The 15077-nt window shown below is 42.9% G+C and overlaps 1 protein-coding gene across 5 annotated transcripts in view; it reads right to left on the bottom strand.

The window, feature by feature from the left end:
- Nucleotides 1–2985: 2985 nt before the first annotated feature.
- The window catches only part of Parp4 (poly(ADP-ribose) polymerase family member 4), a 119116-nt gene continuing 107024 nt past the window's right edge, over nt 2986–15077 (bottom strand). For 4 of the 5 annotated variants that reach the window (XM_076545056.1, XM_076545059.1, XM_076545058.1 and 1 more), the window contains 3 exons: nt 12880–12979; nt 6922–7054; nt 3103–3543 (listed from right to left, as the gene is read on the bottom strand). In XM_076545056.1, the coding sequence (XP_076401171.1) occupies nt 3351–3543; nt 6922–7054; nt 12880–12979 (426 nt within the window). In that variant the 3' untranslated portion in view covers nt 3103–3350. Of the gene's footprint in view, nt 3544–6921; nt 7055–12879; nt 12980–15077 lie in introns of all 5 variants that reach the window. The other variant, XM_076545060.1, reaches the window with a different exon arrangement.

Genomic DNA, 15077 nt, shown 5'->3' with positions numbered 1-15077 from the left:
CTGCTTCCTTATTTGCATAACTGTTCTTGGTGCTTTGTTCTTCTCAGAGAAGGGAGTCCCTGTCTGCCGTGACAGGCTAGTCCAGTAGAAACCACTGGGAAAGGAGGCAAGAGTGTGCAGTGGGAACGGAAATCCTGAACTGCATGGATGAGAGACAGTCCCAGGCTTTAGGAAAATATTGATGAAGAGAACGAGAAGTCTGAATACCCACAAGACTGGATTTATTTTTTAAGTGTTTACACAGGGGCTTTATGCAAAGACCTCGCCAAGGAATGTCTGGAGTGGAAATGCTAACTTTTCCCTGGCTATGACAAATACCTTAGGCAAACTAGTAAAAGAAGAAAGGTTTTATTTTTGACCCATTGCTTAAGACGTTTCTAAACACTTATAGTAATTTCTCTTTTGTAATCCTTACATCTTTCAGGCCCTTTCCAACTAGAGAGAGAAAGCCAAACTTCTGTGCTTCAGGCTACTTAAATGATTCCTATGTGGTGATTCAGCCATCACCTTGATACTCAGATCTGTCCTAGCTTGTTTTCTATTTTATCTATTTTTTTTTTTTTTAATTTAAAGTGATGGTTTACTTTGTGTTGTTGGTTGTTTTTTTACTCTTCCGGGGGGCCCGCCACCCAGCTCCCAAATAAGTCATCCATGGAGGCTTATTCTTAATTATAAATGCCTGGTCTTAGCGTGGCTTGTTTCTTGCCAATTTTCCTTAAACTAATCAGACTACCAAAAACCCAGGCTCCTCCCCCTAAGCTCAAGACCATGCCTACAGAGCCTATTGAGTAGTTAAGCCCCGGTCCCTACAGGGTGTGTGATTTCTCTCCTGTTTCCTTTCCTGAGTCACCTGGGAGTGCTTTGCTCAGATTAAACCTGGTCCTTTACTTTTGAATTCAGCTCGATTTGGCTTACTGCATTGGAGGAGAAACCCACTACCGGGGATACAAAAATACCTATCAGAAAGCATGAGCGGCTTTACCTCATGGCAGACAGGAAGTGGAGAGTGAGAGCACGAATGAGAGATGATGCGTCCTTCAAAGGTACACCTCCATCAGTCTACTTTCAACCGGGTCCTACCTCCTGCTTCCCAGCATTTTCCAACAAGGGCATCATATGAGAAATCCATCAAGGGATTACTCCAGTGATTAGGTCAGAGCCCCCAGAACGCAATCACTTCCCAAAGGCTCATCTGTTTGACAACCAAGCTCCCAGTATGTGAACCTGTGAGAGCCAAAGTTACATTTTAATCACTATGCCATAGAGATCCATAAAACAAACAAAAATGCCTCTGATCTGCAAGCCCCTTGCCCAAGGACAGATAATTCCTGAAATGCTGGAGTGTTGTAGAATATTATTTTAAGGTGTGTTACTTTTGTTTATGCTCTAGAACATTTGTTTAATGATTCAAAGATGTGTTTGATTAAATAAAATTCACCTGCAGTCAGGAGGCTGAGTCAGCAACTAGCTGACAGGAAGTGGGAGGAGCCAGGTAGAGAAGAGTTTGTAAGGAGGGGTGAGGAGAAGCGTGAGGGCTTTTTGGAGGAGGAGAACAAGGAAAGGAGGTGAGCTACTTGCTATTCAGCCTCTCTGAAGAACAGGTTCCACCTTAACCTTTGACTCTTGAGTTCTTTAGAGGGACAGGGGTTTAATTAAGTTCCCTCCGTAGCTTTGCAAGAGGGACCAGATTTCCCTTCAGCTACAGCCCTTGCGGCCTGACCACTGCTGGTGGCAATGGAGTTGCAGTTGCTGATTCGGACAGCCATGGCTTAAAAGGCAGCAAAGATCAAATAAAAAGACAGCGCTGGAGGCTATTGTTTATGGGAGATAACAAGTCACATGTTTTCACTCCCCTAAACAAGTTGTCTGACCCATCTGCGCCGATGTGCTTGACCACGTGAGCAGGAGGTACGTAGGCAGGAAATGTGTCAGGATGTATGCTTGCCCCTGATTGGACCTGATGGGAAATGCAGAGAATTATGGGCTTTCCTTCTTAAGTTCTAGGCCATTTCCTGGGAACCTGGGTATGGACCTGGCCGGAGCCCATTCACCTGACCAGTGTTTAATTAAAGCTTGCTTCAAATTTGGCTTTAAACTGTGGTAGTGATCTTATTCTTGATCAGTGGGATTAACAAGCCTATGAGGGACATTTCATAGTCAACCCAAATGTAACAATAAAAAACGTAACACGATGTGGATCATAACCCTAAAGTAAAATTCAAGACCTAGAAAATGTCTAGAAGGTGAAATAGCAGAAACTTTAGATGACCTTTGACTTGTTGATTTTTAGAATGTGATAACAAACCAAGATCCATGGAAGAATTGCTTGTGACGCCAAGTAACAAGCAATATATCAGAGCCATAAGAGGAAACATGTGCACCAAGTCGAACCAGCTGGTGACCAGTGTTGGAATTCCTGGCCACTCCCTCAGCTACGTGATAGCACATGCGCTGTCCAGTAGCCAGGCAAGATCTTTAGTCATTCTAGGGCTTTACGTCCTATGGAAACCGTGGGCTGCGTGATCACATAATCACATAATCTATGTGCATGTGTAGCTACGTAAGCCCATATGCACATGTGCAGGGGGAATCCATAAAAATCGGGTCACGGACTTCTCCCCCGTCTTCTTCCTCTCTCTCCCTGCACAATCTTACATAGGCCTAAGTTGTCTTTCCCCTAATAAACCTTTTGTTTGTTTATTTGTTCAAGACAGGGTTTCTCTGTGTAGCTTTGGCTAATAAACTCTTATAGTGGGCTTTGTTGTACCCCGTGGCTTTTCTTGCACAGTAAATAGCGCCACTTAATGAATAACACAGCCCCACATAGTAACTAACAACCCGGGCCCCTGAAACAGGCACCAGCCTAGAACACAACTACTAACCAAAGACCAACTCCTTCCTATACTGCTCGATCTGTTAGCCTCCTACTGGACACCTGGGGGAGGAGACCCAGCCAGCCCCTCCCAACGACATTGAGACAGTTTCTAATGTTACAGTTTTTTATTGTTAAATGATTCATCAATCCTGCTTCCATTTATTGTATTTTAAAGGGGCTGATAGCTACACTCAAAAACAAACAAAAACAAAACAAAACCAACTACATGTCATTATCAGTATCTTTTACTATTTGATTATTTTCTACATATGAGAAAGGTAGCCAGGGGGTAGAAGCACACACCTTTAATCCCAGCACTCGGGAGGCAGAGCCAGGCGGATCTCTGTGAGTTCGAGGCCAGCCTGGTCTACAGAGTGAGTTCCAGGACAGTCAGGCTACACAGAGAAACCCTGTCTTAAAAAACAAAACAGCAAAAAGACATATGAGAAATGTTTAAAATTCAATTTCACTGGGCTCAGCCTTGATTGCAGTGTAGAATTCGGTGAAGAGAACTGTTGGCTTGGGGCTGAATCCCCAGGAGTTGCTTCGTGACTGACTCCCAGTCTTTACCCAGCTCGAGCCGTTGGCAGATGGATGGGTACTGCCCTTCTGTTCTTCTGGCCCATTCACTTGCTTTCTTAATGTTCTCAAAAGCCCACGGAATATTCCTAGATTAAAAAAAAAGTTTCTGTTAGTTCAGAATATGTGAAAGGCAAGGTGGTACCAAATCTGTAACATTGTATCAGATGAAATGATTCTGTCAAAAAGGAAGATATTTAATAAAGACAATTCTTGAAATCTGAATAAAGCTCTCTCCCTCTAGCTGGGGCTTTTGAATGTACCCAGTACACTTCTCCGTGACTCACCTGCCTCACTTCCCAGCTCCCACTGTGCACAGCACACCCCCCCCCCCCCCCGTTGTTCCTGTTGTTCCTTTTCAGTGTCCCCGAGGCCCCTCTTTCAATGTCCACTCACTGTCTGGGAGTTTTCAACTTGTTCCAGATACTTGGAGAACACCCGAGAGTCAGCTGTAAAGAGCTACGTCCCTAGTCCTTACTCTAAAGTTTTCAAATGTAGTTTAATTTATTATGGTGTGTTGGGGGGAGCCTGTATAAGAAAGCTGTGAACTTACTGTGAACTGTGTATTGGGCAGCATGCAGAATGTTCTTACCACAAGGTGGCTACACTGAGTAGTTTAATGTCAACTTGACACAAGCTAAAGTCATCTGAGAGGAAGGAATGGTAATTAAGAAAATGCCTCCATAAAATCAGGGTGTAGGGAAAGAGTTGCATAAACTATGATAAGCTTGAAAACAAGGACATGAAAAGAATACCCTGGTATGTATGTCCATATTATCTCTGTGGGAAAGGCAAAGGCCTGGGAGGAATATTCTTGTCTCTTTTCACATGACCAGGTATGGTCCCCACTGTACTTGTCTTTGCTTACACTAATTCTAAACATTACCTCGTGTTTTGTTTGCTTTAATAATAAAAACAAGATAAAAATGAGAAGTGCTTTAGTTGCACTTTTTTGTTTGTTTATTTATAGCCTTGACTGTCCTGGAACTCACTCTGTAGACCAGGCTGGCCTTGAACTCACACAGAGATCCACTTGCTACAGCCTCTCACGCACTGGGATTAAAAGCATGCACTACCACCATCTGGCTTGTTTATTACATTACTCTGGAACCCCGCCGCCCATTGGCGGCGGCGGCGGCGGCGGCAGTGGCGCACGCCTTTAATCCCAGCACTCGGGAGGCAGAGCCAGGCGGATCTTTGTGAGTTCGAGGCCAGCCTGGACTATGGAGTGAGTTCCAGGAAAGGCGCAAAGCTACACAGAGAAACCCTGTCTTGAAAAAACAAAAACAAAAACAAACAAACAAACAAACAAACAAAAAAGCATGCACCACCACCACCACCCAGCTTGTTTATTACATTACTTTGGAACCCCAATGCCTGGTACCCTACACAGGTCTTGGAATATTCTTCAATCCTCAGAGACTTAGTCTTGCTGACCATGGGGCAAGCTGAGTGTGTGTGTGTGTGTGTGTGTGTGTGTGTGTGTGTGTGTGTGTGTGTTAGTCTTAGAAGTGCACACCTGGCCATGGCGTGAGTATGGAGGTCCAAGGACAACTTTTGAGATTGGGTTCTCTCCTTCCACCATGTGGATCTGGGGATTGGACTCAGGTTGTCAGGCTTACAGAGCAAGCACCTTTACTCACCAAGCCTTCACACTGCCCTTACAACAAAGTTCTTACAAAAAAATCTGTTTGGCTCAGTTGGTAGAGACAGGAAGATTAGAAATTCAAAGTCATCCTCAGCTACATAGTGAGTTCAAGGCCAGTTTGAGATACCTAAGACCAGGCCTTAAAAACAAACAAACAAAAATCTCAGCTGGCATAGTGGTGCACACCTTCAATCCCAGAATTTGGGAGGCAGAGGCAGGCAGATCTCTGTGAGTTCAAGGTCAGCCTGATCTACATAGTGAATTCCAGACAGCCAAAGCGACAAAGTGAGACCCTGTCTTGAAGAAATAAATTTATTTTAGCTAGTGAGATGGTTCATCAGGTAAAGGTAATTATTGACAAGTCTAATGACCTAAATTCAATCCCAAAAGCTGTTCTCAGATTTCCACATGTATGGTATGTTGCACACTCCTAAACACACACACACACACACACACACACACACACACACACACACACACACACACTAAATATAAAAGAAATTTGTTGGTTCTATGGGGCAAACTTAAAGATTTTAGATCTTTTCCATCTTCCTGATTTTTTTCTTTGGGGAAAGGGCCGTCATGATGTGCTGTGTGGGGTGAGGAGCTGGGTTCATAGCTCACTTGACTATGAGATACTGTACAGTAAGGAGCTGGGTCCATGTCTTCACGTGACTATGAGATTTTGCACAGCTTTTACTCAGGAGTCAACCAAAGCTAAATTTGAATCTGCTTATCTAGGAGGTTATGGGATTGTATTTGTCAATATTGTTCAGTTGGAGCCTCCGACCCACCCCTGCATGGTCCAGAAAGCCAATCTTGCCCCTTTCCTCCCTGCTCCCTCCCTCCCTCCCTCTCCAAACCCCACCCACTTATCGACTCTCTGAACAAAGGACAGGTGACAAAAGCCCAGTTCTACATTCTTGGCGACTACTGCAGCCCCCTCCCCCCCACGCCACCAGCCACCCAAGTCCCACCTAAGCGCTCAGCCTTTGACCATACTTGGGCACAGAACCAGCATCACCCCTCACTTACAATCTATAAAATCTCACAGCCTTACTCCGGGTGCTCAACTTCTCTGGCCTCAATCTCTGGGACCAGTGAACTTGCCCCGATTCCTGCTTCAGCAGAGAAACTTATCATTGTGTGGGCAGAAAACCTAAAAAAGAGTCTCTTTGTTATGTAGCTCTGGCTGTCGTGAACTTGCTATGTAGACCAGGCTGGCCTCAAACTCATAGAGATTCACAGAGATTCACCTGTCTCTGCCTCCTCAGTGCTGAAATTAAAGGCATGTACCACACTATGCCAGGCAGAATATTCTAATGTATTTTATTTAATAGTTTGATAGGTATTTTTTTTCCTTTATTTCTGTTTGTTTTGGGACAAGTTCCTACTATGTAGCCTGGGCTGGCTTGTAAATCATGACTTCCATCTGTAACCTCTTCAGCAGTGGGATTACAGGAATGTGCCACCATGAGCTGGCTGATACTTTGATATACAGTGTGTGTGAGCTGCTCAGGACGGCAGGACTGAGCCCAGGTCCCTGTGCACTAGGTCAGTGCTCTACTGAGCTACCTTCCCAGCTTTGCTTCCTGTCTTTAAATACTTAGACACAGGCACATGGCTCCCATTTGTATTCTTGCACCAGGCTGTGCAGGTGTTTGGAACAGGCCAACAATTATATTGTAGCTCTTTGAAAAGTTTCTTATTATAAGGTTGGGGATTTAGCTCAGTGGTAGAGCACTTGCCTAGCAAGCGCAAGGCCCTGGGTTCAGTCCTCAGCCGGGGGTGGGGGGTTCTTATTAAAACATTAAAGCACCTGGAGATGAAGGTGTCATCCATCTTTATCATCGATTTGGCAACCATTCCTTCTTGTTCCAACTTGGAACGAAGAAACTGCAGTACCAGCAACGTGGCAATCAGGTCCAGGAGACAGTCTCTTCCTTTTGTACCTAAACAAGCAAAGATCTCCTTTACTTCATGTGATGGTTTGAATGAGAAATGTCCCCCTAGGCTCATTCACATATTTGAACACTTAGTCGCCAGATGGTGTTGCCGTTTGGGAGGTTTGGGATGGTTTAGGACAAGGAGTCTCACTGGAGGACTTGGAACACTCTGGAATCATGAGCCAAGACAAACTTCTTAAGTTGCTTTTGGTATTTTAAGCACAGTAACAAAGAAGTAGTGAACACACCCTGTGCCTCACATTGTGCCAGTGTAAAGTTCTATTAAAGAATTACACTTCTGTTAAGCCAGGTGGGCTTCCTCATGCCCCTAATCCCAGCACCTGGGACGCTAAGGCAGGAGGATTGCCATGACTTCAAGACCAGCCTGAGTAACATAGTGCTTTCTGGACCAAAAGAATTATACTACAAGTGAATCATGATATATTAATAGATCATAAAACTCTATACTATTCCAGAATTATGAGACAATACATTTAGGTTGTCAAGCCAATAAAACCAACTCCATATATTCTAAAGGTCTTTAATTAGCGTTTTATTTCAGTAGAAATTGTGAACAATCTGTGAACAATCAGAACATGCATGCCTATTGCATTATCCTGATGGCTCTTTGGAGACCGAGCTGCACCCAGAATCTCTCTCCACACTTGCTGTCTTCAGTAACCAGAGAGGCATGGAATACGATGAAGAACTTAGTTTCTAGGTTCTTGCTATAAATATCTTGGAGGAAACCTAAACACAGCAGTTAAACAACAGACATATCTGACGATACCAGTGTAGCAAACTCATTCTGGCTGTCAGTAACTGAAAATCCAAACCATAGTATAAGTTAGGTATAAGTGGAACTGGTCACTGAGCAGGGGTTACATGCTGTTGTGAGCCACCATGTGGATGCTGGGACCTGAACTTAGGTCCTCTGCAAGAGCAGTAAGTACTCTTTTTTGTTTGTTTGTTTTTTTCGAGACAGGGTTTCTCTGTGTAGCTTTGGAGCCTGTCCTGGAACTCACTCTGTAGCCCAGGCTGGCCTCAAACTCACAGAGATCCGCCTGGCTCTGCCTCCCGAGTGTTGGGATTAAAGGCGTGCGCCACCACCGCCTGGCTTGCAGTAAGTACTCTTAATACTCTTAACCAGTGATCCATCTCTCCAGCTCTGTTCACTTATTTTTTAATTGTATATATACAGTGTGAGGGGAGAGTCACATGTATGTCACAGTGTGCATGTGACGATCAGAGGACAACTTTTATAGAGTCAGTTCTTTACCTTCCACCTTTAATGGGCTCCAGGAAGCATGTTGGGCTTGAGAATTAAGTACCTTTAGCCACTGAGCCATCCTGCTAACCCATATGTTATATTTTGAAAATCATTTTCAGAAAACTCATTAAAGAGTACTCATTTTGCCAGAGTGATAGTGGTGGCACGTGCCTTTAATCTCAGCACTTGGGAGGCAAAGGCAGGTGGATTTCTGAGTTTAAGACCAGCCCAGTCTACAGAGCAAGTTCAAGGATAGCCAAGGCTATACAGAGAAACCTTGTCTTGAAAAATTAAGAAAAGAAAAAAAATAATGCTCATTTCATTTTAGGGCTGGGAATTACATGGTAGCCTGCTTGGCTACCATATATGAGACCCAAGTTCAATCTCCAGTACTTTCAACAAAACAAACTAAAACACTAAATTTAGTCAATTGTGATGGTGCACATCTGTAATCCCTATGTGTAGGAGGCTTCAGTAGTAGATTCTAAGTAGCTAGCCTGGGCTGTGTAATGAGACTCTATCACAAAGAAAGAATGTTTAACATCTTTAATAAAACCCCATCTGCTTTAATATATGCTACATACATAAACACATATAAGGGCTGGAGAGACGGCTCAGAGGTTAAGAGCACAGACTGCTCTTCCAGAGGTCCTGAGTTCAATTCCCAGCAACCACATGGTGGATCACAACCATCTGTAATGACATCTGGTGCCCTCTTCTGGCCTGCAGACATACATGCAGGCAGAACACTGTATACATAATAAGTAAATCTTAAAAAATTTTTTTTAGAAAAGTTAAAAACAAAACAAAAACACATACAAGTGTGCACATATATAACTCAGTTAATCCAAAACATCTCAGTCCAGTGTATGAGGACTGGCCTCAAGGTACCATGAAACCAAAGAAAGAGAGGCAGACAGATCCTAGACTACAGAGACTATAATTCATTGGAATTTGATGACAAGGAGACAAGACCAGTTGGATTTCCCCAACCTGGGTCTGAAAGAGAAGTGTCTTTACAGCCTAAAACAACCTCTGGAGGCATCACCATCCCTAACGTCAAGCTCTACTATAGAGCTATAGTAATAAAAACAAATTGGTACTGGTATAAAAACCAACATACGGACCAATGGAATCAAATTGAAGACCCTGACATTATTCCACGCACATATGAACACCTGCTTTTTGACAAAGAAGCCAAAACTATACAATGGAAAAAAGGACATATCTTCAATAAATGGTGCTGGCATAACTGGATGTCAAAATGTAAAAGATTACAAATCGATCCATATCTGTCACCATGCACAAAACTCAAGTCCAAGTGGATCAAAGACCTAAACATAAATCCAGTTACACTAAACTTAATAGAAGAGAAAGTAGGAAGTACTCTTGAATGCATTGGCACAGGAGATCACTTCCTAAATATAACACCAGCAGCACAGACACTGAGCACAACAATTAATAAATGGGACCTCTTGAAACTGAGAAGCTTTTGTAGGGCAAAAGACACAGTCAATAAGACAAAAAGACAGCCTACAGAATGGGAAAAGACCTTTACCAACTCCACATCTGACAGAGGATTGATCTCCACAGTATATAAAGAACTCAAGAAATTAGACATCAAAATACTGAACAGGGGGCTAAAGAGCTAAACAGAGAATTCTCAAAAGAAGAATCACAAATGGCTGGAAGATATTTAAAGAAATGCTCAACATCCTTAATCATCAGAGAAATGCAAATCAAATCTACTCTGAGATACCACCTATCAGAATGGCTAAGATCAAAAACACTAATGACAGTCAATGTTGGAGAGGATGCGGAGCAAAGGGAACACTCCTCCACTGTTGGTGGGAGTGCAAACTTGTATAACCACTGTGGAAATCATTATGGCGGTTTCTCAGAAAATTGAGAATCGATCTACCTCAAGACCCAGCTATACCACTCTTGGGCATATACCCAAAGAATGCTCAATCATACCACAAAGATACATGCTCAACTATGTTCATAGCAGCACTATTTGTAATAGCCAGAACCTGGAAACAACCTAGATGTCCGTCAACTGAAGAATGGATTAAGAAAATGTGGTACATATACACAATGGAGTACTACTCAGCAGAGAAAAACAATGACAGCATGAAATTTGCAGGCAAATGGATGGAACTAGAAAATATCATCCTGAGTGAGGTAACCCAAACCCAGAAGGACAAACATGGTATGTACTCACTCATAAGTGGATTCTAGATATAAAGCAAAGAACAATCAGACTGCAACCCACAGATCCAAGGAGGCTACATAGCAGGGGGGACCCTAGGATGACTGTGGCTTATAATAAGTTTTGGTTTTACTCAATTACCGGGCAAGCCTCAATCAAACATTTCATTATTAGGATAAGATTTTATACTATACTAAGCTGATAATAGAAAAATAAATAAATTAAAAAAATTATTTATTATGTACACAGAAGAGGGCACCAGATCTCATTACAGATGGTTGTGAGCCACCATGTGGGTGCTGGGAATTGAACTCAGGACTTCTGCAAGAGCAGTTAGTGCTCTTAACCTCTGAGCCATCTCTCCAGGCCCTGTTTTGTTTTTAAAGATTTACTTATTTTTATTTTATGTGTATGAATGTTTTGCCCATATGTATATATGTGTACTATATGTGTGAAATGATTTTGGAGGCCAGAAGAGGTCATTGAATCCCCTGGAACTGGAGTTACAGACAGTTATAAGATGCTTGTGGGAGCTGAGGGAAAAAACCCACGTCCTTGGCAAGAGCAGCAAGTGTTTTTAACTGCTGGACTATCTCTCCATCCTTGTTTTAATATGGTCTTACTCTGTAGCTCAGGGTGTCTCAAACTCATGGCCATCCTCCTGCCTCAATCACCCCAAGTGCTGGGATACAGGCATGAGCCACCATGAATGGTTTATTCTTCTTTATGTCTGAATAAAATTTCATTGTGTAGAGTATCAAATTCTCTCTCTCTCTCTCTCTCTCTCTCTCTCTCTCTCTCTCTCTCTCTCTCTCTCTCTCTCTAGCATTTCAAGACAGGGTTTCTCTGTGTAGTCTTGGCTAATCTAGAACTCACTGTGTAGACCAGGCTGGGATCAATTCGGATCTGACTGCTTCTGCCCGCCAAGTGCTGGAATTAAAGTTGTGTGACACCACTGCCTGGCTGAATTGTCTTTGTTCCTGTGTTGATGGGCATCTAGGTCAGTTTCATATCTTGGACATTATGAACTGTGCCACAGTAAACACGGAGAGGAAAGCATCTCTGTGGTATACTGACTTAGCTTCCCTCAGACATACGCCCAGGAGTGGTCCAACTGGATTACATAATATTTCTATTTTTAGTTTTTAGTTTTTTTTTGAGGAACCATCATATTGATTTCTACAGTGACTCACCAACAGCCTATGAGGGGCTGGCCCTGCCTCCATCCTCAATATTTGTTGTTTTCTTTCTTCCTTTTAAAAAACATTTATTTATTTAAATCGAGTGTGTGTGTGTGTGTGTGTGTGTGTGTGTGTGTGTGTGTGTGTGTGTGTTTGTGCATGTTGCATTCCTTAGAGCTGGAGTTAAAGCCAGAATTGGTGGCATACACCTTTAATTCCAGCACTCGGGAGGATCTCTGTGAGTTTGGGGCCAGCCTGATTTATACAGTGAGTTCCAGGGTAGCTGGGATTACAATGGAGAGCTTGTATCAAAACACTAAAAAACAAAATACAATAAGAACAGGAGTTAAAGGTAGTTGTCAGCCAGTTGACAAGGGTGCTGGGAATCCAACTGGTGTCCTCTGCAAGAGCTGTTTGTGCTCTTAACCCTTGAACCATCTCTTCAGCTCCTGTTTCTTGACGAAGTGAGGTAAAAAATCTCCATGTAGTTTTGATTTGTCTTTCCCTGATGCTAAGGCCACATGTTACAGATGGAAGAGCCATAACATAGAAAGTGCCAAGGTCTCAAAGTAAATCACTATGTGGAAGAGAAGGTCCCTGTTGGACAATAGGTACATATGTTGTGGTAAAGAAAGTAATTATTGAGCGTGTTAAATTGAGCTTTTGGATAGTTTTATTACTGGCAGGATCTTGTTATGTAGCCTAGACTAGCCTCAAACTCACAGTCCACCTGGCTTAGTTTACCAAACTGCAGGATTACAGGTGTGTGTTACTATTTCCAGATTTGGGGTTCTGCAGTAGTTGGTGCCATGAACTCTAATAAAATTGCCTAAATAATACTCTCATCATTAGTAAAGGTATGATTTTCCTTTGATTGTTAATAAATCTAATTCTAGTAACTGAGTGTGTGGTGCACACCTTTGATCCCAGCACTTGGTAAGCAGAGACAAGCAGATCTCTGTGAGTTCAAAGCCAGCCCGGTCTACATAGAAAGTTCCACAATAATCAGAGCTTAAAAAAAAAAAAATGTAATTCTATTCACATGTAACTTACTTAAATGAATGCACTAGTTTACAAAATAATTTATTACAATTAGGAGTTTGCCTATAAATGACTGGAAAAATGAAGGAACGTAGTGACTTAATTAACTGAAAAAATAGTGGCTTACCTAGAGATCGAATGCCTTTTTCTTCAAGAAAATTGCGTAGAACATTTACATTAAGTTTTAACATAAGTCCTAGTTCTGGTGTCAGTTTCCAAAAACCATCCTGTAAAATTAAGAAAAAATTTACATTGTTAATCATAGTTCTATATCATACAGTATTTTTCTTTTTCTTTTTCTCTCTCTCTCTTTCTTTCTTTCTTTTTTTTTTTTTTCAAGACAGGGTTTCTCCATGTAGTTTTGGTGCCTTTCCTGGCACTCGCTCTGTAGACCAGGCTGGCCTTGAACTCACAGAGATCTGTCTGGCTCTGCCTCCCGAGTGCTGGGATTAAAGGCGTGCGCCACCACTGCACGATTTGGGATATGTGTTTTTTTTTTGTGCTTAAAAGCTCACCCTGAGAAAGGCTCGGGGCTACACTAGGATCCTGACACCCAGTGTAGTTGCAGGCTGGCTAATAAAAACTTTATAGTGGCTTAAACCCATGTCTGAGCAGTCTTCTCTGGTGGATTCCCCACAGCAAAAGGAGAAAGAAAAAATGTATATTCTTATTCAGTTTGAAATGGACAGCTTTTTTTCTAAACATAAAAGTGTGTGTGTGTGTGTGTGTGTGATGCTGGGGAGGTCACATGGTGCCACAATCACAATGTCCTGGCTAGTTTTATGTCAACTTGCCACAAGTTAGAGTTATCTGAAAGAAGGGACCCTCAACTGAGAAAATGCCTCCTGCTGTAGGCAAGGATGTAAGGCATTTTCTCAGTTAGTGATTGATGTGGGGGAACACTCAGCCCATCATGGGTGGAGCTACCCTTAGGCCACCACCTCTGCATCAACTCTCGCCTCCAGGTTCCTACCCTGTTTGAGTTCCTGTTCTGACTTCTTTCAGGGATGAACAGTGCTCTGGAGGTGTAAGCAGAATAACCCCTTTCCTCCTCAGCTTGTTTTTGGTCATGGTGCTTCATCATAACAATAGCAACCCTAACTAGGACACAGAACATGTTTGTGGAGGTCAGAAGACAACTTCGAGGATTCAGCTCTCTCCTTCCACCTTAAATATTGGTTCATTGATCAAACTCAGGTGGTCAGGCTTGTAACCTTTACCTGTGAAGAGCTCTCTCTGGCCTTTTAAATTTTTTTTTAAAAGTTTTACTTATTATAGCCAGGTGTGGTGGTGCAGAGACAGGTGGGTCTCTGTGAGTTCAAGACCATTCTTGTCTACATCGTGCATTCTGGGCCAGTCAGAGATACAGTATGAGACCTCGTCTCAAAAACAACACTGATGGTGCTGGAGAGGTTGTTCAGCAGTTAGGAGCACTGGCTGCTTTCCCAGAGGACCTGGGTTCAACTCCCAGCAACTATGTGGCAGCTCACAACCATCTACAACTCCAATTCCAGGAGATCCAATGTCCTCTTCTGTCTTCCTCAGGTGCCAGGCATGCACATAAATAACTTAAAATTTTTATTAATGTGTGTGTGTGTGTGTGTGTGTGTGTGTGTGTGTGTGTGTGTGTGTGTTTGAGGGAGAGCATATGGAGGCATGCATACAGTGTAGGGGAATATGCATGTGTACATGCATATAGTGTAGAGGTCGGAGAAAAGCTTTTGGAAGTGAGTTCTCTTTCCATGGTGGGTCCCAGGGATTGAACTCAGGTTGTTGGTTGGGCTCCTGTGTCAAGCACTTTTACCAACTGAGCCAGCTTACTGGCTCCTAAAACTGATCTATTGAAGGTGCTCCCTCCCTCCCTCCCTCCCTCCCTCCTTCCCTCCCTCCCTCCCTCCCTTCCTCTCTCTTTTTTTTAAAAAAAGATTTATTTATTATGTATCCAGTGTTCTGCCTACATGCTCATCATAGACAGCTATGAGCCACCATGTGGTTGCTGGGAATTGAACTCAGAACCTTTGGAAGAGCAGCCAGTGCTTTTAACATCTGAGCCATCTCTCCAGCCCCCGAAGATGCTCTTAAAGCTACTTTCCTAATATGAAACTCTATCTCAACAAAACAGGCAACAACAACAACAACAACAAATTCCAGTTGGTGGAAAGATGGCTCACTGGATGGGAGCACTTCCTGCTCTTCCAGAATCCCCAAATTCAGTTCCCAGTATCCATGTTGGGCCACTCACAAGTACCAGAATCCCTATCTCCAGGGGACTAAACACACTCTTCTGGGCACCCCCCACCACACACACACACACACACACACACA

Source organism: Peromyscus maniculatus, chromosome 9, assembly GCF_049852395.1.
Source record: "Peromyscus maniculatus bairdii isolate BWxNUB_F1_BW_parent chromosome 9, HU_Pman_BW_mat_3.1, whole genome shotgun sequence".
NCBI classification, from domain to species: domain Eukaryota; kingdom Metazoa; phylum Chordata; class Mammalia; order Rodentia; family Cricetidae; genus Peromyscus; species Peromyscus maniculatus.
This window is presented reverse-complemented; position numbering and strand designations above follow the sequence as displayed.